We start from the raw sequence: 25,781 nt of genomic DNA, 5'->3' as shown, positions 1-25,781 counted from the left end.
ATACCAGGAGTCAGCAACCTTTTTCAGCCATGGGCTGGTCCACCGTCCCTCAGACCATGTGGTGGGCCAGACTATATTTTGAAAAAAAAATACTGAACAAATTCCTATGCCCCACAAATAATCCAGAGGTGCATTTTAAATAAAAGGACGCATTTTACTCATATAAAAATATGCGGATTCCCAGACCATCCATGGGCTGGATTGAGAAGGCCCCCGGGCCTTAGATTGCCTACCCCTGAGGTATACAATACTGAGGTAGATTGGCCAGTGGTCTGACACAGTATAACACAGCTTCTGAGATAAGTGAGAAAAATCGTAGTATCGCAGGAAATAGATACGTTTGTCCAAAATTTATATATGTATGTTTGTGTATGTGTGTAAGTGTGTGTATTTGTTCAAAAGTGAAGACTAAAAGATTGTCTTCACATTATGCTCTGGGCTCAGTTTAGGGACGATTATAGTTGTTGTTGTTGTTGTTGTTGTTGTTGTTGTTTGTTGTTGTTTATTGAATTTATATACTGCCCTGTACCCAGAGGTCTCAAGCGGTTCACAGAACAACTTAGAGTTGACTACATAGAGCTGCCAACTTCCTTCTGAATAGGGCTTTTGTTGGGGTTTTTAAAACAATTTTACCGCATCTCAAAATTGATCAGGGGAAAGTTTTTCCAGGCATACTTAGTTAAAAGTAAACTTAGGGGGTTTTTTGTTTTTTAAAAAAGGTTGCTTTTTACTATGATTCAACAGCATTTCTACTTGTGAAGGTGAACCATGGCAGCAGAGAACTTGGCCTAGCCACTTTGCTGGGACATTGAGGCCTTTCACTGAGCAAGGCAGGGAGGAGGGGGAGACTGAAAGCCTTGCTGAGTGGGTAGCCAGTGGTAGCTGAGTGAGTAGCCAGAGCAAGAAAGTGGGAGGTAAGCAGACAGAGGAGTTGGGGCAATTAGTCACACACACACACACACACACACACACACTCCCTGATCAAACAATTACCTCAGCTTGGCTCGTGATATCATAGCCATCTTCAAACAGCCAACACATGGAAGATGGAGCTAGCTTGTTTTCTGCTGCTCCGGAGGGTAGGACTTGAACCAATGGCTTCAAGTTACAAGAAAGGAGATTCCAACTAAACATCAGGAAGAACTTTCTGGCAGTAAGAGCCGTTCATGGACTCCCTCCAAAAGTGGCGGACTCTGGCAGTAAGAGTGGAATGGACTCCCTCCAAAAGTGGCAGAATCTCTTTCATTGGAGGTTCAGAGGTTGGATGGCCATCTGACTGGGATTCTCTAGCCGTGATTGCAGGGGGTTCAACCCTTGGTGTGTCTTCCAACTCTACAATTATATGATTCTATAAAAGTTCTGATCCTGTTTGGGGAGAACAAGAAGAAGAGTTTGGATTTGATATCCCGCTTTATCACTACCCTAAGGAGTCTCAAAGCGGCTAACAATCTCCATTCCCTTCTCCCCCACAACAAACACTCTGTGAGGTGAGTGGGGCTGAGAGACTTCAAAGAAGTGTGACTAGCCCAAGGTAACCCAGCAGCTGCATGTGGAGGAGCGGAGACGCGAACCCGGTTCCCCAGATTACGTGACTACCGCTCTTAACCACTACACCACACTGGAGTTGAGAAGACAATGAGATCAGTTCTGGTTCTGAAAACAAATTCTTAAGCTGAGCCTCCCCAACCCCAGACATTATTTTGTACCTAGATCTTACAACAAGCCATCCAACGTAGATCTCTCAAGCCTGGAGTCTGCCCAGCCATTGTGCCATGCTTCTGGGAATTATGGGTTCTGGAACTTTCCCACATGAAGAAAAAAATCTGTCATTGGGAAACCATAGATTATTTTTGTACGGAGCCTGGTTCTTCAGCCCTCTGTTGAGTTATTTTGCTTGCTCAGTGACTGTGGACTTATGACTCTCCCACAGCTTAATCTACTTCACATAGCTGTTTTGTTGATAAAATTTAGGAATGGACCTGCTTGATGGCCCATTGGCCTGATCCAGCAAGCTCTTCTTAGAGCTGGAATCCTGAACAATAGCACTTCACTTTCTCTCTTTTTTTGGTAGGTCCCACTCATTGAATGAAAATTTGACACCTGCATTCAGAGAGTGTCAAATTTGTTTCAGCAATATTAACAATTTCCACAAGTATATCTTGTTCCTTCTTCTCAAACCAAAGGAAACAGTCTCTGTCCCAAATAGGCCATTGATGAAGGATCTGAAGTTATATGCGCAGTTCGGTACAGACGAACCATTTTCTTGCTTGCTTTCATTCCTGCCTTTAAGTGGTGATGGAGAATGATGCCCTTGTAGTAACCGTCAAGTTAACAGGTTGCTTGTCTCTTCCACGGACTGGATAAATCTGTGCAAACCTCCAAACAATTTAGTTTAATTACTTGCCAAGCCTTGCAACAAGGCATAAACCTGCATGTCGCATGTAGCATTACCAGTGGAATAAGTACTTGAATACAAGAGCTAGAATAATTTGACAGCTAATATAAAGCTCTGTAATTTATATTTAGTTATATTGAGAGGGGCTTTTTGCCCCTCCTTTCCCTTCTTTGAGCACTTCATATAAATATTTACTCAGATTCTGAGACCTTGTTTAACCCTCCAAGTACCACATTTATCTTTGATTTGATTTGATTTTTTTACTTGCAGCAGAGACCCCTTTGCTTACTGTGCAGACGATTAAACAAAAGAGTGTCACCTATCAGCTGTTGCATACATAAACACCAGACACCGGTAATTATGATGTATTTACAGTAAAGTACAACTGGATACAGATTAAAGAAGAGACAAAAGATGTAGAGTTGCAATGATTTATTATAAACAATGTCTTTAAATTCTATTCCAGAGACAAGATGATAAGTCTGCTATGTTTAAGTGTGATCCAAATTGCTTCATAAATTATGGAACTGGGTGACATTACTACACAGCCTTCTTCTGAGTGCAAATTTAACTCTTATTCTGGGTTTATTTTAGTTAAGACTCACCAGGCTTAGTTTCAGAACCTGTTTTCAATGTCAGGACATATACCTGCATCATAGACATTCATAAATAATCAAGATAAGAGCACACTGAAACACGTACAAAGTGTCTTCCATTCACCATTACGATCATTAAGCTTTCTAACAATAGAGTTGATTCCCGTCATACAATCTGGCTTTAAGACAGGCTTCAACTCTGGCTCTTTTCATTTTATAAATGACGCACAATTCTTACCTGTGATTCACCTTTATTAGACATTGTGAATCAGGTATATTTTGGAGTGGACGGAACGGCACATTGTGTCTTTGTGTTTTGTGCTAATAATAGCATTTATATAGTGCTTAGAGAGTTCAAAGCACTACACATTCATCAGCTCAGCAATCCTGCCTAACAACCAAGCATTATCCCCATATTACAGAATTGAGGGGAGCCACTGAGTCTGAGAGAAAGTAACTTGCCTAAGGCCTGGTCTGCCCATGTAGCCGAATGAGATGGTGGTGTAATGAGGTGGTAGAATGGAGTATACCACTTCAAATACAAATGGGGGAATCACAGTTATAAACAATGTTCCCTTGTATTCTTTTTTTTAAAAAATGAAAGAAACCTCTGGACATATAAAACTAGCACTGCCAGCAGCAGGCTGGTCTACAATCTTTGTCCCTGATGCACTTTTTTGGTGGGGAGAAGGGAGGCAAATATTTGATTATTGTGTTTTTTTTAAACATGGGAGAAATTTACAAAAGGTACCCCCATCCAGAGTCTGAAATGGACTTGCCCTTGAAAATAACATTGTACTTTGAGGGGGGCGAATGGAGAAACCCCAAAATGGCAGAAGGATCCAAAGTGAGGAAGACACGGCTGATGATTCAGCCATTTTTCATCGTGCTCTTCAAGTAGGTTTGCGATCCATTTAGCTTCTTCTCCTAGTCCTTGGTCACCATGATGTGCAGGGCACTAATAGAGTCCTAATAGCCACATGCTGTAAAGAGGAAATTAGTGCATTCCCATGGGCCAAGTTCATCCAAAACACTCTCCCCAATGCAGCAATGGTTTCACTGGATGGCCTTCAGCAAGTTTCCCCATCTGCAAAATAAGAACAATAGTAACCTTTCTCATGAGGGTTGTTGTGCGGACAAGACAATGTATAAAGCAATTTTTAAACTGAGCTCTGAATGATAAAGAAGGAAATAAGACAGTCAGTAGGTTAGAAAGAAACATCGTGAAGGCTTGATTCTGCTTAGTGTGTCCTTGCTTAGACTTGTATCTCCAGAATAATTTTTATATATTTATTATAGCCTTTGTTATGTATGTATATATTATAATATAGTCATAGCAACAATGCATAGAAAGCTGATTTCCCAGACCATGTGTGAATCACTTAGGAGTTTCTGAACTCTGAAATTTCTACTTCTATCTGCATGTGGCAGAATACAATTTAACTGTTGATGTGCCGCAAAATCCCCAAGCAACCTGTCTACCTGTATGCATGAGGTTCTGCCTAGGAGCACTCCCAGCAAACAAAACACCCGGGTCAATTTATTGCACTTGGGCAAAAAAAATGAGAGGCACAAATACAAGATGGGTGACACCTGGCTTGAGAGCAGTACATGTGAAAAGGATCTAGGAGTCTTGGTTGACCACAAACTTGACATGAGCCAACAGTGTGATGCGGCAGCTAAAAAAGCCAATGCAATTCTGGGCTGCATCAATAGGAGTATAGCATCTAGATCAAGGGAAGTAATAGTGCCACTGTATTCTGCTCTGGTCAGACCTCACCTGGAGTACTGTGTCCAGTTCTGGGCACCACAGTTCAAGAAGGACACTGACAAACTGGAACGTGTCCAGAGGAGGACAACCAAAATGGTCAAAGGCCTGGAAACGATGCCTTATGAGGAATGGCTAAGGGAGCTGGGCATGTTTAGCCTGGAGAAGAGGAGGTTAAGGGGTGATATGATAGCCATGTTCAAATATATAAAAGGATGTCACATAGAGGAGGGAGAAAGGTTGTTTTCTGCTGCTCCAGAGAAGCGGACACGGAGCAATGGATCCAAACTACAAGAAAGAAGATTCCACCTAAACATTAGGAAGAACTTCCTTACAGTAAGAGCTGTTCGACAGTGGAATTTGCTGCCAAGGAGTGTGGTGGAGTCTCCTTCTTTGGAGGTCTTTAAGCAGAGGCTTGACAACCATATGTCAGGAGTGCTCTAATGGTGTTTCCTGCTTGGCAGGGGGTTGGACTCGATGGCCCTTGTGGTCTCTTCCAACTCTATGATTCTATGATTCTATGAATTAAGGGGTCCCTGTACCCATAACTGGATGCAAGCACTCCAAACCACGGATCAGCACCACTGATATCCAGATCAGCTGACTGGGCAGCAGGTGCCCAGTAGAAATGTGTGGTGTTTGTAAGTCTGCCGTTAAAGGGGTCTTTACATAGAACTGTCAGACAAAAAGAGCAACAGAAATAAGTCTTTCATTACAGCCAGTGCTAAAAGTAGAACAAAATGTTGCCGTGTAACACCCTCCACTAAATAGAGCACTCCTGTTCATGCCAGCCAGCCAGCCATGCTACCCTCCGGGACACAAAGCTGTTGGGAGTTCCAGCAGCCCAGCTGCCCTTTCATTTTCCCCACCCCACCTTACCTTCACTTTTTCTTATCTAGCTGGCATTCATTGGTGCCTGTGTCCACTGAGAATGCTCAATGCTCATTTGGCTCTTAGGATGAATGGGATGTCTCTTTCTGTTTTATTTGTGGCAGGGTTTGATTAAAAAAACAAATCTGTAAACATCAGGATGCCTTCCTCTTGTTTCTCAGCAGCCCAAACTCAGCTCCATTTCCACCAGTCCGTGGGCACTAATTCTGCTATTACGGCGAGTGCAGTGCAGAATGGAAGGCACCTTTCTGAGCTGGGCATCAGATATTGTTTCCAATCCCCATGGCTCACTGGAAGAAGCAATAAAGATGGAACTATCTCTGGGCATACACAGACTGTGTTTCCTTACCACAGGGTGTTGACAACCAGCCCTTCCATGTGCCTCTTAGATAATAATAATAATAATAATAATAATAATAATAATAATAATAATAATAATAATACAGTGGTACCCTGGGTTACATACGCTTCAGGTTACATACTCTTCAGGTTACAGACTCCGCTAACCCAGAAATAGTGCTTCAGGTTAAGAACTTTGCTTCAGGATGAGAACAGAAATCGTGCTCCGGTGGCACGGCAGCAGCAGGAGGCCCCATTAGCTAAAGTGGTGCTTCAGGTTAAGAACAGTTTCAGGTTAAGTACGGACCTCTGGAACGAATTAAGTACTTAACCTGAGGTATCACTGTTATTATTATTATTATTATTATTATTATTATTATTATTATTATTATTATTTTGTATTTATACCCTGCCCATCACTCTGGGCGGCTTCCAACAAAATATTAAAATACAGCAGTCTGTCATACATTAAAAGCTTCCCTAAACAGGGCTGCCTTCAAATGTCTTCTAAAAGTCTGGTAGTTGTTGTTCTCTTTGACATCTGGTGGGAGAGCATTGATCAGAAAGCTTGGCTTCTAGACAGATTTCTGAATCAGCATCTCTCACATTAGAACAGAGTTGAGGATCCTGGCCTTCAAGACTCTCCCCACATCACATGCACAACCATCCTTAGCCACAACATCTCGCACCAAGCTACAGTCCTTGACTGTTTTCGCCTGGCAGGAATGTGTCCTTGGACTCTGATAACGCCTTTTGTCTGGAGAACAGTGAGGGGTGGTTGGGTGGGTGTAGAAACTAGCCTACTGTTTTGGAGAACATTGCAGGCCTTGCTCCAACTCATTTTGCTCCACTACATGGAAAACCAGGCTTCCAGGCTCACTTTTTCCATGGATTCCCCTGCAGCCAGAAGGAGCCACTATCAGCTTAAATCTACCAGCAAAACGATTAGATTCTTATATTGATTACCTACCCTCATGAGGCTGTTGAGAGTGTGTTGTGAGGTTTTCTTGCACAGTGCTTTACAGCATGGTACTAAGAGAGAAATAAAGATAGCACAGAAAAGTACGTGATGCTTTTTTTTATAAAGATAAATAAATAAAAATCAGACACATTTTTGGACAGCTTGGGTTGGAACCAGACTTAATTGTGCTTCAGGTAGACCCATTTAAATGAATAGGACAAATTAGTTATGACTAAGAAGTCGCGTTGATTTTTAGTGGGCCCATTCTAAGCATGAGCAAGTCTAGGTCTGGCCCCTTGCATTCATACATTTCTGCAGACATTCATATTTACTGATAAATGGGTCAGAGAGCATATACAATTGTTGATATAGGCTGGGAAACTGAAGATTTCCCAGTAACACTTCAGAAGACCCCCTTCTTCCTTCTCCAACCAATAATAGCAGCTGCCTGCGACATCTCTGAACTCTGCCGAAAGAATATATTTGGCTTACTGACTGCTAGTATTCAGTGGCTTTCTCGTGCAAGCAGCCTTACCACAACCGAAACTTCCCCACCACCATACCTTCATCTCAGGAATAATTTTTCCCCAAGTTTGAAATACATTGCTTTTCAGAAAGCACTAAACTTGCTAAAAGGACATGGCTTGCCTGCCTTGCGCCCTGGCCCCTCATGCCTCAGGATATCATAAATTTTTGATACCAATAAAACAGAATTTTTGATGAGCTGCTATTTTGCATTAAAGCAACTTTACATGCAAAGATTGCATAATAGGAAGCAAAATTGAATTTTGCCTCAGAACAAGTCCTTATTATTAATTTAAGTGTTCTTATACGTCTTAGCAGCAGCTTATCATTCTATACATTTAATTCCTTTCTCGCCGCTTAGCAGCGGTTTCCTTAGCTAAACAAATCTTTTAAGGGAGCACATGTACAGAGCGTGGAAACATCGCATTTTGCATGGGGGGGAGAGCTTGAGAGAAGTAATGAAACTTTAAAAGGGGGAATAAAATACATTCAAAGGGCAGATCTTTCTCGCTAAAAGCTGCTCCTAACTGCTTGAGCAAAGCGAGGAGAGAAAGGAGAGGAGAGTCTGTGTCAGTACCTTTTGCCTTACATATGAGTTCCTCTTCTGTAATTGCAATACACTTATTCTAATTATGGCCATGCGAAGCAGAAACATCAGGGAATCATTGTCAAGGATGGGTTCGCTGTATATCCTTCTGCTATTCCTTTAACACTTCTGAATTGCCACTGTGCAGAGGAAAGCATGCAGCATAGAAAAAGGTTCCTCCGTTCCAAGAGCACAGCTGTGCAGAAGGTTTGCTCCTGCCTTGGTCCAAGAAGCGTATCATTTATTTAAGGTGCTGTTCTAAACGGCGAGAAAAGCAAGCACAGAAGCCTTCCCTCTGCCTTATATAAAACAGCCAGCCAGTGTTGCATTCTAGAAGTCCACCTTACAGAACATATTGGAATGGAGTGGGGGGGGGGAGAGACTAATTCATGGAGGCATATAGTCAAAGGGAAAGCAAAAATTGTGCAGTGCAAACTTATGCATGCATGGACCATGCAGGGAGGCCAGGGGGCAACCACACACCCCCAACAAGAAGCTCTCCCCCAATTTACCCTCCCCTGTTATAATGAACTCCTGTCATTAATATTCCCCCCCCCAGACACTATTTGTCCATATGTCTTGCCCTTTCTGTCCCCTCCGGAAGGGGGAGGGGCGTTTCTGCTGCATCCCACTGCATGCTTACCTACTTAGTAGTAAGTTGCACTGAGTTCAGTGACACTTACACACACACACAGCCTAAGCCTACCCTTAACCATAAAGGGGAGAGAGAGGAGGAAATGTAGTAAAAATAATAATAAAGGTTAAGTTTCTTCTTTCATTTATTGGAGATGGGCTGCAATTATAAACCCCCTTATCTGAATGTGCTCCCTTACTGAATGTAGTCAGACATGGTTTTGAGCAGACATCTACATAGGCTTGAACCCTTAATATATTTAAGGGAGGGTGTAAATCCGTCCCTTAAATATACAAAATGGACCTGAACTTTTTAAACCTTACCTGCTGTGTTTGAAACATTTACCACTGTTGTTTGAAAGCAGCAGAAACTTTGCAAGCCCCTGGTTCTAAAAGGTGGGAGACAAAATTCCTGAGCTTTACAGCTCGGCTGGATTTGGTCAACCCGACCAAAGCCTTCTTTTCGCAGCGTCGCAGCTAAGCAGGAAAAAAGCAATGTCTGCGCACAAACTGCGCAAGTAGGGCAGAGTGCCCGTTGTCCTTGCTTTCTGGGTCTGAAGAGGGTTCTTCCGCCATGCCAAAAAGAACAAGGCGAGAAGAAGCAGGGAAAGGGCGGGGGGGGGCAGAAAAGAGCTTTCCGGCAGCTTTATCTGTCTGCTCTTGAAACTTGACACCCATCGCCCAGAAGAGCTCGGTGACCTTGCGCTGTCAATCAACCCGCGGAACCAGCTTGCTCGAGCGACATGCGGGCGTTTCGCCAAGTTAAAATATTTTTTAAAAAATGTTTTTTAAAAAATCACATTAAAACCTAAAACACAGCTGGGAGCGGTTATCTCGCAATCCCCAGCTCATCCTAATAATGTTGCCAACCTGGCTCCTTCAAGGCTAACCAGCACTGTGCATGATCTAAGGTAAAGATAAAGGGACCATTAGGTCCAGTCGTGGCCGATCTACTGGATTGCAAAAGTTGATCAGACGGGCATCTCTGGGGGGGGGGGGAGAGGTTTTCCTGCGGAGTTTTTATGGTGAACACACACGCACACCGAAAATCGGGGGTGAGATCCGACTGAGTCTTGCTCAGAGTAGACCCTTTGAAATCAATGGTTGCAATAGGTCTGCTCTGGCTATGACTAACGTCAAGTCCTTTGATTTCAGTGGATCCACTCTGAGTATCAGTCATGTTGGACTAAGTTTATTTGCACACACGCAAACCCATTCGTGCACATCTAAAGCCCGTTTGCTCGGAAGTCCCACTGAATTTAATGCGGTTACTGCCAAGTAAGGCTGCGATCTTGCACACACTTCTCAGGGACTAAGTCCCATTAACTGCAACACGATAGTTCAGTCGGTAAAAGCATGAGACTCTTAATTTCAGGGTCGTGGGTTCGAGCTCCACGTTGGGAGAAAAAAATTCCAGCATTGCAGGGAGTTAAATTAGATGACCCTCATGGTCCCTTCCAATCATTCTATGTGAGATTTCCTTGCGTATCAAATAAATATTATGCAGACTGTAAGTGTACAAAACGATTGCAGCCATAAAGCAGGTTTTTGTGCATATGTAGAAGGCAGCCCCACTGGGTTCAATAGAGGTTACTTCCAAGGAGGAGCGCATAAAATTGCGCCCCGATCCAATTCTGGCTTGCTTGGACTTAAGTCACACTCAGTCCAGTGGAGCTCATTCACAAGTCTCTCTCTGTGTATATATATTTGCTAAGCCCCAATTCCAAAAGTGATCTGACTTTGAGCCAGGCCTGTCTTAAATGATTCCAGTGGGATCCTCTATAGTCCCAGGCGCAAACATCATCTGCTACACCCTCCCTTCCATCGCGATCCCCCGTTGCGTTTCCTGCTCGTCTTGTTTAATTCTGGGGCAAAACCTTGTTAGTCGTTCCCTTCTCAGCCCTGCAGGGAGAGCAAACCCGGAGCAATGCAAATCTCTCTACAGCGGTTAGCAATAGCTCCAGCAAAACTGGAAGATCAAACAAAATAATCTGATTTGCACTGAAGGGGTCTCGGCAGCGGCGGCTACAACCACACCTCGAGAATGCAGGAGGATCAGAATTAGACGCCACATTTGGAAGAGGCTGCAAATCCTGAACGGCCTTCAAACCTCCTGTACTTTTTTTTAAGCATGCAGCTCTCACTGCAATGACAATATCTTAAAAGAAAAAGAAAAGCTCACAGGCAAATTGGATTAGGGACAATCAAGCTTTGCTAGGGTGAGGGGAGGAATCTCGGACCATGATACAAATGAATGGAACTAAGTGACAACTGTTGGTGGGATTCGAACTCGAGTCAGTGGAAGACACGTGTTCGTTGCAAAACGGTAGTGAAATCAAGCGCCTTAAGAAAGAGGTGGGGCATCAGTATGAGCTTGGCTGTATTTCTGCCAGGAACTATATACCCCAACCCCACCTCGGGGGAAGGTTGCACTGACTCCGGGATCGGGTCCTGTAATGCTTCCTGTGTGCAGCCTGAGCCACATGCATGCTTACTCAAGAGTAACACTCCACTGAGATCTACAGGGCTTAGTTCCTAATGTGGAATAGTTTGGCTATATTTCGTCTCCAAAGGCGACGTGAAAGACGTGGGGCGCTGATCCAGATTCCCAGTTACGTAGCCCGGTCATATGTGCTCTTACTCAAAGATAGTAACCGCTGATGTCCTCCTAAGAAAAGCGCGCAGAGGCTAGCAGCCCTGGGAAATAAGGATAAACGCTTAAAATGAGTAGGACTTACTTCTGAGTAAAAGGATTGGGGCTGTAAGACCGCCATCCTGTGCACCCTTGCTTGGGAGCTGGCTCCATTGAAAACAGCAGGACATACCGTACTTCCTAGTAAACAAACACGTTTACTAGGCTTGTCTTCCACTGCATAGTCAATGCCTTTGTAGATGCAATAGGCTAATACAACACAAGCCTTTGCACCACTCATTGCTCCTCACACCTCGGACCAGAGGAAAATTTGCTTTCTTTGGCCCCAGTTTCTGATATATAAAAGGAGAACAGTAATAACCATGATTGCTCTTTTCTCTGCGCAAAGAAGGCTTCTATAAAAACAGCAAAATATGGCTTGCATTTATTTATTTAAATAGGGCGGCAGCATTTAATCTCTACACGGAGAAGGTGTGTGTGTGTGTGTGTCGTAGAATGAAGCCTGCCTGGAAGTTACATACGCTGCTCGCCGAAACGTGATCCTTACTATTAATCCCCAGAAAGGCTTGGCTTACGGTTAGTGGCGGAACTCTGCACATGGGCCAAGGCTCGCTCTTCGTATGTGTTATTGTTCAATTGCAGCGTTGGAGCAGGTCTGACACTGCATATAGGAGTAAGAGCTTAGCTGAGGCCTTATCCCCCTTTAATTTATGGGTCCTGAATCATAATTCCAGACCATTATACAATGCGTCTCCTACAGAATGTTTGGGACATTCTATTCCGCGTTCTGTGGACTGGTGACGTTGCCTTCCTGGATCTCGGGAAAGGGCTAAAGGGAACGGCCGTGGCTCATTGGTAGAGCATCTGCTTTGCATGCAGAAGATACCAGGTTCAATCCCCGGCATCTCCAGATAAGACTCTGAGAAGGCCCCGCCCCTGTCTGAAACCCTGGAGAGCTGCTGCCGGTCAGGGTAGAGACCAGTGGTCTGACATCCTGTGTTCCTACATCAGTTCTTCAAAATAAAGATTCTGGCGGGACTCGTAGATCTCCTCTCAGAGGTCCCCTTTCAGGTTGCAAGGGGCGGAAGAGAGAAACAAAGAGAGAAACAAAATTCATAGCAAAGTTCCTTGATCTTCCCTTGGGTTACTTTAGTTTGCCGCATAAGAATAACCGGGGAGCAAGTGCTCTTGAGATATCACCACTAGGCGTGATCTGAAACAAAGGAGGGGGTGACTGAGCCCTTCTCTTCCCTCCCACCCCCTACCGCATGGCGCCCCTTGCATCTTACTTTCCCTGGCCAACGCTTCCCTGTCTACTCCACTTTCTTCCTCTCTGCACAACACTTCCTATTTTTGTTGTCAATCAATAGCCAAGAGGAAATGAACGCGCGCGTGGGTCAAGCTGCGCAGGGAACAGGGGGCTAAGAAGTCCGCAAGGAGAGATCTGATGCCTCGGACCGAGAGTTCATCGAGATCAGCAGCCCGTCTAAGGTGGAAGCAAGCTGCTTGGCAATATTGGCGGGGTTTTTGTGTGAGAGGCTAACAAGCTAATGGGAATCGTCCCCGAGGCTTATGTTCAGATTGCGTATTCCCGCCTTGCGTTCCCGAGCTTGTGCAAAAAGCTCCTTCCCCATAGTCCTCAGTTACCATTTCTAGCTTCCATCACATGCGTGGAGTTTCAGCAGTGGGTGTTGAAAGCTTGAGCTTAATCCGGAACGTATCGTAGTTGTTTGGTTTTTAATAATATAAAAGCAAGCACTGGGCCCAAGGGCAACCCTTGTGTGGGTGGGTGTGCATACATTCTCTCTCTCTCTCTCTCTCTCTCTCTCTCTCTCTCTCTCTCTCTCTCTCTCACACACACACACACACACACACACACACACACAGAGAGAGAGAGAGAGAGAGAGAATTGCGCTTTCCTCTTTCCAGCTGATGCTTGTGTCAACTGTTCTTCTGAACTGAGAACCTATCGAGACATACTGAAAGAAAATACTGTATACCGGAATGCCCTTAGGCCAGTCTGAGAAAGAGAAAGAGAAAGGGAGAGCGAGAAAAAATTGTGGAGAAGGCGAAATGGCTGAGTGAAAAGACGGTGGACAACCCAGCTAGAGACTCCAGGCCAGGCAACGAGAGAAAAGGCCGAACTTCTCCCGATGCAGGAAATCTGTGATTATATTTTTCTATAGGGGACGAGAAGAGGCGGCCTGCAGTTTTGCTCTGCTAGTGGATTCATCTGCTTCTCTTCTGTGCAGAGGAAAATCACACACAAGGAAAATCGGGTGGGGTGGGGGGAAGAGAGAAACCTCAGATTGGATAACACCTCCCCGCCGCTTTCAAACCACCCTAGTTTTATTCAACTATATCTTTCCCACCCTAATCGTGTCTGTATTCCGAGTTGTGAGCATGTCTGTCTGTACACAGCGGCGTCTGCCTATCTTGTGTGAGCTACAGTCTGTCTATTTGAGTCTGTATGTCTCTTCCCATGCCATAGCTGCGCCTCTAGAAACCTTAGGCTGCCATTTGGCATATATACATCCAGCGGAAACCTCACCATGCCTACTCAGAGAAGCAAGCCCGGTTGAATTCAGTGAACTTGCTTAATAGCGCGTCAGCTCCATTAGATAAGGTAGGGCTTACTTCTGAGTTAAACATACTCAGGTTAGGGGCTGCATCTTATCTATTGCATCCGGCCCCTGTAATCAGACATCCATTCTACTAGTGAGCTCTCTTCCCCATCACCCCCCCCCATCTCTCTGCAATTACTTCTGGTGCACTTTCTAGCCACAAACAGACACAAGCATTTCACATTCGGGGCGCTGGGTTTCCTTCTTTCCTGCTAAAGCTACCAGGTCGTCTCCATAAAATGTGAATGTTTAAATTCCTTTTTAAGGGTCACTTCCCCAATTTCCACAAATGTTCATGGTGTGTTTGTATGTGATTTTATAGCAACAAAGCTTGTGAAATTTGTAAAGCAGCTGGGGGGGGGAATCCTCCTCCGTCCTTTTCAGCATGAAGTTTCACTTCCCCTTTGATCTCAAAACAGCCTTGTTGGGGCGTCTGTATTGAAACAGCCCCCTAGAGAATGTGTGCCTCGCTTCAATTCTATGCATGCTTACTCCGAAGTAAGCCTTATTTCCGAGCAATGGTGCATAGGGTTGCAGTCGGGGTATGTGTGCGCGTGCGTGCACGTTTAGCCTCCTCTACATAAAGGGGGGGGGTGAGAGAGCGAGCGAGAGAGAGAGTCGCTGTTTTGCGTACATCAACGATAGCCTGATAGCATTGGAACCTCAAGGTTTTGTAGGCTGAGAAACTCGCCCTCTGTCCCATTTGCAGAGGTCGCAGTTATACTGTAACTGCATCTCTGCAAGATGTGCCTGCTTTCTCCCGGTTCCGTTTGTCAGCAAGTAGACAACTTGCGCCCACTGCCATAGGCCCAAAACTGAGTGCCCCTCAAGAAAGAAAGAAAGAAAGAAAGAAAGAAAGAAAGAAAGAAAGAAAGAAAGAAAGAAAGAAAGAAAGAAAGAGGGGAACAGCACCAAAAACAAAGCGATCTTAGCAGGCCTGTGCCTTAGTGCCACGCACTTTGCATGCCAGAGATCCCAGGTAATCCCAGGATAAACCTGATGTAGATGGACCAGAGATCTGGCTTGGCATATAATGCGGCTGCCCATGTTCCTAGCCCTCCTACGGTTAGGCAATTCAAACACTCTGACTTTAACGTCCTTGCACCAGCCTTCCTTCTTAGATGGTATAATAATGTCTATGACTTCGCGCTACGTTAGGAGGTCCTCCTGCTCGTTCTCCAGAGCGGGACCCTTGACTTCTGCTCGAAAGTCCTACCCCCTCGGCACCACTCATTTTTTAATCCCACAAGCCTAACTAGAGGAGGTTGAAACTTTGATTTTTATCAAATTTTAAAAGTCCGCTAAATTAACATTTATTAAGAGCGCCGAGTGCTGCTGCCAGGACACTTCCTACAGCAGCGGACCTCTGCCCTTGAACCTTCCCACTGACACAGTTATTTGATGGGAATCCGGGCGCCTCAAAAGGAACCTCCTTGTACTTCTCTGAGGCCTGTTTTCCTGGAGGGGGAAAAATTGTTGCTCAATTAGCTGCAGTGATTTATTCCGTGCATGCATGAGAGAACATTAATATGCGATGGCAGTTCCCACGAACAATATTCCGCTCAGGCCTTCCGACAGGCCGAGCGTGCCTCCCTTGGCAAGTGGGGAGGGGGAGAAAAATGAAGCCCTCGCTAGCCCCCTCCTCCATGCTGCTCCTTCGGGCTGGCAGCGGCTCTTCTTCGCCTTCTCTAGCAGCCAGTGCGGGGTTGGAATTTTTCTTACGAATACTGACAACCCTCGCTGCCTGGTGGGGATGATCGACCCTCGGGCAAAGCTTCGCATTTGTCTTCCGCTTGCAAGTGCGGTCGGTGTGGGAGTCTCCTCCTCACAGGTTTAACTGATCCCCGACCCCCTTCTCTCACGCACGCCTTATTATAATGATCCTTCCCCCCCCATCTCGGCCTTCCTTCCAAGACGACAGTTTCGGGAGAAATAACAGAAATAGGTCATTCCCACTTTGAGTTCTGAAAAGGAGTGGAAAGTTGTTTAAAAACCAAAGCACACAGAGAGAGAGTTCCCTACCTGCGCAACTTGCCCGTCTTTTGAGAGCAGAAGGCATAGACCCGAAAGCTTTTGCCATCCGGATCCTACATACGTTCTCTTGGAAGTGTATTTCAAGTTTCCTGGTTCTCTGTCTCACGCTGGTCAAGGAAACTGACTCCCTATCAGCCTGCTGAGGCTTGCAGGCCCGACGGCGCGTACCAGGAAACCAGGCCCGGCTCAACTCAGCGAGGCTTCGCTTCTGAGTTACAGACTGGTTTTTCTTTTTTTATCGTGTTCCCCAGAAACCCACAGAGCTTACCTCCGCGTAAATGTACCTCCCTTTCTTCCTACACTTTCCATGGAAGTAAGGTGGAAGGTTCGGCTCACCTCGAGCGTACCTAAATCGGTTCAAATTAAATTCTGTATGGCTGGGTTTTTGTTTTTTAAAAAAGTTTACACTCTTGCGCTGATTCTGAGCGTGGAGCGACTCAGCTGTTTGTATCAGGAAGGAGGGGACATCGACCGCTGCCGCTGGCTTTTCTTCTAGTCACCTCCACCATCAGCCTAAACTTAGTGAATTAACAGAGGAGGAGTGAAAGCATGAATCAGCTGCGGTGGCGAGTGGCGGAGGCGAAGATCACCTCTTGGGAACCGAGGGACGGGTCTGTGGGTGGCAGGTGAAGCTGGCTAGATCAGAAATGTCACAACTCTGACTTTGGCTTGTGGGGCAATGAGGACGCAGAGAAGGACGGTTCAAATCCGGGGGGGGCGGGGTGCTTCCAAGGGGTAGCCCCCGGGGCCTTCTGGGTCAGCGTTGCTCCGCTAGGCGCTTTCTGTTTCACGAATGGTTTTGCCTGGGAGGGAGGGAGGCGGCGTGCGGGTTGTTGAATAAATAATAATAAATAATAATAACAACAAAGAGGTTCTCTCTCCCCCCCCCCCCCAATTCCTCCCCGGGGAACCGGAATGGCGCTCTGTATATACACACAGATACACAAGGCCCATCCCGTACGTTTTGTTAAGCTCTTGGGCCTGTGTTTCAGCACGATCGCCGCAGGTCCCTTTCCCACACCTGAGAGACACCCCCCCCCCGCAAGCCTGATGTGATGAAGCTTGCAAGCCTTTCCTTCGCCACCCCTCGGAGCTGCCTCGCTGTCAGGCCCGAGCATTTCAGTTCAGACTCGCTTCAGCCTCTCTTAGGTGTGAAACTGGGTGTGTGTGTGTGTGTGTGTGTGTGTGTGTGTTGGCGTTTAACCCTTTCGACGTTTTGTGTCATTGGACGTGGGTAAAGTGTGTGTGTGTAGGGGCAGTAAGACAGACCGAAGGATTTCAGTCTAATTGAAAAAAAGCAACTATTTTCAGCCGCATGGAAACAGCACAGGCAAACAGATCTTTGCAGAGAGTGAAAAGTTCATGATCCCTGGGTGGTTCGAGACCAGGGTAATGTACGGCTGAGCTCAGGCCAAAGTTCCATCGAGGCCTGTCCATTTTACAGAAGGACGTGGTCTTGGCATCTTTCTCCCCCCCCCCCCCTTAATGCTGTGGCCCCTTCATTTAAGGACGCTGAAAGGTTGGACTAAAGCAAGCCAGAAAACTTCCATGTTCTATCCTGATCCAAAACACTTTTTCCATGGAAGCTCTCATTAAAATCAAAGATGCTCGCTTCCAAGTTAAATGCTTTTAGAATAAGAAATGAGAATTTCAGTTCCAGACAAACTAGAATATTATGAAGACCAAAGCACAACTTGGTGCAACGATATTGCTGAAATCATCATTTGACCTCAACTTGATCTATCATATGCAGGTTAAAGCACAGTGATATATATATGCTGCCTCTGAAATTAAGTGTCTGGGACTAAGGCTACCATCTTAGGGCATTTATGTGGAAGAGATCCCCTTTTAACACGTTAAAACTTACTTCCGAGAAAATACATCTTTTCTCAGACTGCAGGATGTTATTGTTGTTAGGGTTTTTTTAAAGAAGAATTTTGATAATGGATCGGGCTGGAAGCACAGAGTTCTAGCAGTCCCCTGATTTGGTGAATCTGGACCCAAATAATAATAACAGTCACAAATGTCTTCTTCCCCCAAGTAGTGAGAGAATTCAACCCCCAAGTAGTGAAAGAAGTACCCCCTCCAAAGAAAATGCCATTTCAATGATATTAGTAAGCAAAAATATGAAACAATTTAATAAACAAACAAAAACCAGAAACCAGTCTGAATAAAACTACAATAAGACCAAGAGGTGTTTTTTTTAATATTTTTCATATCATAAGCAGGATTTTAAATTGATCCCTTCAGAACGTTTACATGAAATAAAAACAATATTTTTTCTCTCTCTGCTGCTGCAATGTTGCGACTTCAACACAGTTGAATCCGTAAAAACCCCAAAAGCTCAGAGGGGTATTTTTTTTCTGATGCATGACTATTAATATCCACAATATTTAAAACGGCAAGCACCATGCTCTTCATTTTTCACGATTCTTGGTATTACTGTTAATTTATAAACTAATACAAACTTAAAATGCATCCGGCCAGCAGTGCCAGCAAACCCTAAAAGAAAACTAAAAAATAAAGGTTTTCATTTTGGTATTTTTGTCAGTGCAACATAAAATCCTTTTACTGACCTGCAGGAGGAAAAAAAAAACACCAGAAGAAGAAAAAAAGTAATAAACACACCCATAAGACTCCAGATTATTAACTACAGTATTAGCATTTGCGAAGAAATTTGGCTAAACTCTCACTGGCTGCATGAAGAAGCAGGTTAAACATTGCAAAAAGGAATATACTTGAAAAAGCGAAGTGTCTGCCTCCAAAACAATATTTTTTAAAAAAAATAATAAAAGAGGTGTGGTTTTTTTATGCATTCAGAATGTATTCCTACTCTTACACTGATTAACTTAACTCCAATCAGAGCGCGAGCACGTGAGTTGCGCGGGACGCAGCCACTGAAACTGACTCGCATCTCTCAGCGTTAAGAAGTGAAGCGGCCAATTGTTGCTAGGGGCTTGCGAGGGCGGGGAGAAGTAATCGCCAAGTTGTAAAATCTCTTACTTTTCCTGAGTGTCTGATAAATTCAGGTAGCCCAAACGGAAGATTACTGGGGACTGCGGTGAAGACCCAGGACGGGATCCAAGCGTTGTCACACATTAATAATATTCTGCCTGGGCTACTTGTTTTCCTTTTCGCTCTCTGAAGGACACACCACGACACATACTTGGAAGTAAAAGTCCAATTTAATTCAGGGGGAACTTGGCCCTTTCTAACCGCACAGATCGGGAGGTCAACTCCGATGATTTCGGAAGAGTTAACTTCTAGAGTATATTTAAGATCATTGGGGTGGAGGTTAGGTTTGTCATTTTCTCTGCGCCAACAAAAACCAAAATGAAAACTAAAAACATTTTTTTAAAGTTACAGCTTTTCAAAGTGCACCAAATATACAAAGTTGCTTTCTGAATGCAAAATGCCCAGAATTTCTCTTTTCTCTCGTGTGTGTGTGTGTAAATTTATTATTTCCCTAAAGAACGACCAAAACCATCAAAAGCCAGCCTGCTGAAATGTTATTGTGATTTGCCCCCTGCGCCGGTTGATATGGCTGATATATATTTACAAGCTAACAGGGGGCCCAATCCACCAAGAGCAGCCCTGTTCATTCCAAAGGGACATGCCCAGGAGAAGTTCCTGGTGGAATGAGCCCAGATTTATTTATTTTTAAAAGAAATATAGAGAAACAGTTGCATGAGCAGTTAAAAAAGAGGGCTTTATATATATACTCGTGACATTTCCTCACTCATTGAAAAGAAAAGGAGAAAAAAAACGAACAGGAACAGAAAAAGAAGATATGATCGATGATCAACAACATGCGAAAAGTTTAAACAAGAAAAATGGTACAAAATAGAAGTTACCATACATGTCCAGCATGCAGGATTAATATTTTTAATGCAGATTTTTTCCGTATTTTTATCCCCTATATGATCAAGCAGGCAATAAAACCGAGGAGTTTTCATTTTCTTTCCTCTCCCTCCCTTCTCTCTCGCATGGCAACGTCCCATCTGAATTCTGTCACTTTCTCATAGGCAGGCAATATATGAGGAGTCTGCATATATTGTCCTCTCCTCTTTTTCCAGGTAAATTGGGTATTTCCTCCCTTCTCTCTTGTTTTCTTCCTTCCGTTTATAAAACAACAACCACTCCAAAGCAGGTAATTCTAGATGGCTTGTCCAGTGCCCATCGTTTTGCTTTGCAAAGTCCAGGTTAAAGTTCTACAAGCAAGCAACCGATTCGTATAAAACATTATTTTGTGTGTGTGTTTGTTTAAAACAGTCCTTTTCTCCTCCTCCCCACCTACTTTTCTCTCCCCATCCCACCCCCTCCGCCCCATCTCTCTCTCTGTCTGTCTCTTTCTCTCTCTTTCTTCTACACATCTCTGTCTCTCTCTGGCCAATTAAGATGAAAAAGTTGCGACCCTTCCCCTCCCGCTTGGATCTTCGCAGCTCATCTAGAGGAAGACAAGGATCTGCAAAGATTAGCAGAGTCACGGATTACACAGGCCAACGCGTCACCCCCTTCCCAGGCCCCTCGGTTGCTCTTCTGACTCTCAGCTCAAGAGGGTAGGATGGATGGAGATGTCAGAGGATGGGAGAGGGGGGACGACAACTGGGGAGCAGGTGGGGGTGGGTAGGGGGAGAAACATATCTCGGTTGGCTGGTGGGGTTTTTTGTTTTTTTAAGGACTCACATGAAGAACTCGGGAGAAGACGGGTTGTCACTGGTGGATCCGGCCTCTCGGAAGCCATTGCTGGCCAGTTTCTCGCACTTGAGCTTGTAGGCGTCTCTTTCTCTGGCCAGCCGGTTGACCTCTTGCTTGAGCTGTTCCACCTGTTGGATGAGCTGGGTCTTCTCGTTCTCCAGGTGATGCTTCTGCTGGACCCGCTTGTACCTGCAAGACTGGGCATAGCCTCTGTTCTTCAAGGTCCTCCTCTTCTGCTTGAGGCGGATCACCTCGTCCTTGGTGAAGCCCCTCAGGTGCCGGTTGAGCTCCCTCACGGACATGGACACCAGCTGGTCGTCGGAGAACCGGTCTTCCACGCTGCTGGAGGACGAGGAGGACGAAGACGAGGACGATGGGTGAGGCTGGTGAGTGTTCTGGAGCTGCTGGGAGGAGCTGGAGGCGTTGGAAGGGGTGGGCGACGCCTGGTGATGGTGAGGGTGGTGGTGGTGGTGATGGTGAGGGTGCCCGTTGCCCGACAGGTCTTCGTGGGGGACCCCGGTGTACTGGTGATGGTGATGCTGGTGGTGATGGTGGTGGTGGTGAGCGGCAGCGGCCCGGAAGCTCTCGAAGCCCTGGAGCTGCTGGGGCACCTGGTGGGACCCGATGAGGGCTTCCACCGCGTCCTCCGGAGTGAGGTTGAGCGTCTCGGGGTTCATCTGCTGGTAGCTGTTGGCCATCCAGTAGAGGTCCTCCAGGTGCGTCTTCTGTTCGGTGGGGCTGAAGCTAGGCGACGACGGCACCGAGCTGCAGGGGGTGCTGATCGGGGTGGACGACACCGAGCCGGCGGGCTGCAGGCGCGTGCAGTGGCGGCCCGAGCGGTCGGCTCGGCCCAGGGGCTCCTTCTTCACGTCGAATTTCATCAGGTCGAAGTCATTGACGTACTCCATGGCCAGGGGGCTGGTGGGCAGCTCGGGGCCGATGCTCAGCTCGCCAGCCATCGCGCTGGGCTCCGCGGGGGGAAGAGCCTCCTCTCCCGCCGGAGAGAGGAGAGGGGACCACGACGGCGACGACGAGGAGGAGGACGGATCTCACCGCCTCGTCGGCTCACTCCACGCTCCAACCCTCCGCGCTGCCAGCCAGCCCGGAAGAAACTTTCTCCGCCGCTTCGCCGCAGCCAAGCCAAGTCCCGGAGACAGCCAGAGCCAGAGAGAGACACACTCACACTCTCTCTCCCTCGAGGGGCCGCGGCTCTTCGTTCTCCTTCGCCCTAACGGTGCCGGCGATGCAATGCAAGGAGAGAGAGAGCTGTCAGTTTCTCCTGCTTGCCAGAAACCCGCTGGCAAAAAAAGAGCAGATTTTTTTTTTTGAAAAGGAAGAATGCAGGGGGGAGGAAAATCCTTCGGAGCTGTTCGTACGTGCGCGCGCTGCTTCCCCTCGCAGGGAGAGACGGGGGAACGAGCGATCTGCAAGGATTCAGATTCAGTCTCTGGTTTGTAAGTCCGGCTTCCCTTCGCGACCTGGAGCAACTTTTCGCTCGCTTTGCTGCTCAGCAGAGAAGAGCGGCTGGTTGCAGTTGCTGCTTTTTGTGTGCAGAGTTGCGATCGCGCTGGGAAATGGGAGGGAGGCCGGGAAGGAGAGAGTGCAGCAGCAGGAGGAGGAGGAAGAGGAGGAGGGGAAAGGGAAAAAAAGAACAGCACCCTCTCTCTCTCACTCTCTCTCTCACACGCGCGCAGCCCACTCCTCGGCAAGCTGCGCTCGGCTCGCGGCCGCTGCCTCCAGCGCCGATTGAACAGCTGTGATTCGGCGCGCCTTGGCTCTTCTCTACTTATATGCGCGAGGGGCGGGGCCGGCGGGGGCGCGCCGACCAACCGCGGCCCGGGCGCGGAGTTCCTGGGGTAGCCGGGGGGCGGGGCCCGCGCTCCCAAGCCCGGCTGACAGCTCGCAGCCAGTCAGCTGACTCGCAGCTGGAGAAGCAGCTCGCGCAGCCCAGCTCCCGGCCGGGCTTGTTGGGGAGGGGGGGGGGGCGTTTCATGTTTTCATCTCGCCACCAGGTTCTTCTTCCCGCGCCTGTCTATGGCTTTGCGAGTCACCCTCCCCCGCCCACACCTTTATTAATTATCCTTAATTAAATCCCCCACCAGCCCGTCACACACACACACACACACACCGTCCCCATTATAGGAAAGGGAGCAAAAAAGAATTGCTTCGCGGGGGAGGGGGAATAAGAGAAAGTGCCAATAAAGGGCTGTTACTCCCCCCCCCCCCTGTGTTTATGGTGCCTGGGAAGGAGATGGGGTTTATTGCACAAGAAAGTTAGGGCAAAACGCGGGTGAGGTGTGTGCGCGTGCATGCATATTGCAGGATGGGAAGGAAGCGGGTTGTAGGCATGTTTTGCACGGCCTTTTATTATATGGAGCGGGGGAGCGAGGTCCCAAGTTAGAGATAATTTTTAAAAAGAGCATCCTAGCAGTGGTGGATGAGTTCAACAGGACGGGTGGGCAGCGAGGAACTAGACCTTTCCATTTCACACCTGGGGCAGGCCTGTGATTTCCTCTTCTCCGCGAGCAACTGCATGCAAAGATCACATTTTGCAAGATTTCTTCTTTCTTTTTTTTGGACCACTGTTTTTGTTTGAACATTTTGTAACGATTAAGGGAGATTAAGGTGCTCGCTCGCTCGCTCGCTCTTATTTCTCTTTTCAGCAGCTCTGCCCCAAACAGGCATAAAGCGCGACCCCAAGTGGCCACATGGAGTATAGCATCCATCTGTAAAGGAGAGGGGGAAATGATCAGAGCAGCAGGCGAAATTGACGGAAGCATCTATGGATGAGGAATAGAAACGGCAGGGGCAACCGAAGTGAAATCTGTATCGGGAGGACCTCGGCTTCCTACACCGGCACGGCGTTTTAAATCCAACTGATCCTTTTCCACCAGAGACTGTTGGGTTATTTCTTCACCCACTTGCCGTCTTCTCACAGAAAGGGTATTTCACAGCCACCCAACCCTCTGATTGATCAAATGTTCTATGACCTCTGATCTTTTTCATTCAGAGAGGGAAGAGGGTATATGCTAGTTACTGATGCACACAGGTTTTACCCTCTCCTCGCCCCCCATTTCTTTTAAAGATGCGATCAAAACTTTGAATAGAATAGTAGCTCAGTGCAGTTTCCATTTCAGTTTATCCTAGCCCAGAAATCTCCAGGTGTCATGATGCGATGCCCAGGCACTACAAGAACACGAGGATAACCGTCGTGTATCTTACCTACGCCTTCCGCGCAGGACTCTTCCAAAAGGAATTTCAGGGCATGCCAACGGACCTCATTGCCTCGAACGTGCTCGCTTGGAACTGGGGTTCTTCGACTGCAATCGGCTGGAACTCGAGGGTGGTGGGATTTGAGGGGAGTGTGTTGCAAGAACCTCCTGAGGCTGGGAGATGAGGGCACGGGGGAAGAAAGACCCCTCGAAAGCTAGGACAGAGGCTTCCGGGGGCCAGGTGACCACCAGCCCCAGGATACGGTGCCCACCTATATAAACTCTACCTGTTTCTCCAGGAAGGAAGAGGGGCGTGTGTCAGATAGAGAGAGATGCAGGCGGACGAGGAGTTAAATAGAGACAGCGTAAAGTTAGAAGCTTTCGGCGTGCTATGGTAGCCCAAGTCAAACAGCAGCAGCTGAATTGTGGTGGGGTTTTTTGTTTGTTTGTTTGTTTGTTTGTTTTGCAGAATTTGGGGATTCTCTTCTCTTTTCTATCTGAAGTGTGTGGAGGGAAAATTAGACCAACAACGGTCTTTTCTTCCAAGGACATCTGCAGAACATGCAATTCTCCCTAAAACATACACACCCAGGCAAAATCAATACTGCTTTGCATCTTTCCACGTGCCTGGCCCAAGAGCCCTCGGTAAACATCCTCTGCCTCGTTACTCGTAACTGGTAAAACAGAATTCATCCGGACATAGTCGCCCAGGCAATTAGAGGGATGCAGTTTTGAACCGCGGCTCCCCTTCCCTGTTTTTGAAATTCTCCGAGATTTGCTTTCCTGTTCCGTTTAATCGTATCCAGGAAGAGAGAGGGAGAAAGAGAGAGAGAGAGAGAAATCTCTCCACGCCGCCCCCTCCCCCCCCCCCGCAATCAACAAGGACGTGCACATTAACCAGAAGAGAGCGCAAGCACCGAGGGAAATCGCTGCTGCTTTCTGATGAATGGACTGTTCTCGGTTTAAAAGCACCGGGAGGTCCTGAGTTCGGATTCCGCTGGGGCCGGGCGGTTGACCTGAGTCGCCTCAATCCCCGGGTCTACTCAAATCACAGAAGGGTGGGAGAAGCGGGTTGAGGCCACCCCCCTGCCCAAATTCATTTCGTGAAAGTAGAGCGCAATAGAATCAATGCGGGCTGTTACATTATAACCACAATCCAGCACTAAGGCGCGCTTCTGGCTGCAACTATAATTGACAAAGCCCCGTTCAACTCAATGGGCTTCTGAGCAGACGTGTAATAGGTTGGCCCTGTAAATTAATTCATAGCGAATGCCTTTGAGTTCGGCGCAACCAGGATAGTCTTTTCCGCCTTCCTCCGATTTTAAGCATATCTAAGTAAAGCATATCTACCTGGAAGTAAAAGCCGCAGAAACCAGGTGGACTTGTTTGTAAAACGGTGTCTTTAGAATCGGGGCCTTTGGTTTAAGATAAACCACTAGCAGGCTCGCTATAGCAGCCTGGCATCGTTCTACTAAGCAAGTTTACTTCAAAGTAAGTCCGATCGCCCTTATTTCAGTGGCGTTGAAGTGTAAACAGGACCGCACCCACGCTTACTGGAGAGTAAATCACAGACGTCATTGACATCATGGTTAGGATCGCGCGCTGGTTTGCTTAGGATCGACCCTTTGAAAATATTTACGTTGTTGAATTTTGTGGCTTAAAAAAAAGCAAAAGTAAAATTTCTGTCTGATCTTTCTTCACTGTTTGGCTTCCACAGCGCGATCCCCAACTCTGCTTACTCAAAAGTAAGTCCCACTGAGACTCTGGGGACTGCTTTCCTTCCTAACCTATCGTGTTTATCTCTGTTTAGGCTTGCCACGTCAGCCGGGGCCGCTGGATCGGGGCCACTGAGCTGCGGCCTACACC

General features: G+C 46.7%; 1 protein-coding gene across 4 annotated transcripts; it reads right to left on the bottom strand.

Annotated features, from left to right (window-relative positions):
- Positions 1 to 2,812: 2,812 nt before the first annotated feature.
- Positions 2,813 to 22,467, bottom strand: MAFB (MAF bZIP transcription factor B). Of its 4 annotated transcripts, XM_081916505.1 has the most exons (3): positions 20,692 to 22,467; positions 6,960 to 7,021; positions 2,813 to 4,078 (listed from the first exon to the last, which is right to left on the bottom strand). In XM_081916505.1, exons 1-2 carry the CDS (start codon positions 21,660 to 21,662, stop codon positions 7,009 to 7,011), a joined length of 984 nt encoding a protein of 327 aa, XP_081772631.1. In that variant the 5' UTR covers positions 21,663 to 22,467; the 3' UTR covers positions 2,813 to 4,078; positions 6,960 to 7,008. The 4 variants fall into 4 exon arrangements, with proteins under 4 accessions (XP_081772631.1, XP_081772629.1, XP_081772630.1 ...); XM_081916503.1 differs by lacking the exon at positions 6,960 to 7,021; XM_081916504.1 differs by lacking the exons at positions 2,813 to 4,078; positions 6,960 to 7,021 and adding an exon at positions 18,177 to 20,470.
- Positions 22,468 to 25,781: the final 3,314 nt, after the last annotated feature.

Source organism: Podarcis melisellensis, assembly GCF_964234715.1.
Source record: "Podarcis melisellensis genome assembly, chromosome: 6".
Classification (NCBI taxonomy): domain Eukaryota; kingdom Metazoa; phylum Chordata; class Lepidosauria; order Squamata; family Lacertidae; genus Podarcis; species Podarcis melisellensis.
The sequence above is the reverse complement of the archived record's forward strand: the minus strand, read 5'-3'. Positions and strand labels throughout refer to the sequence as shown.

Bases quoted from the DNA above. Each gene is read 5' to 3' on its own strand.
- MAFB (XM_081916506.1), bottom strand. From the start codon at position 21,662: ATGGCTGGCGAGCTGAGCATCGGCCCCGAGCTGCCCACCAGCCCCCTG. The intron at 20,217-20,691 runs GTGAGTCCTTAA...GCTTGCTTGTAG, and splicing joins TCTTCTCCCGAGTTCTTCAT to AACTTTAACCTGGACTTTGC.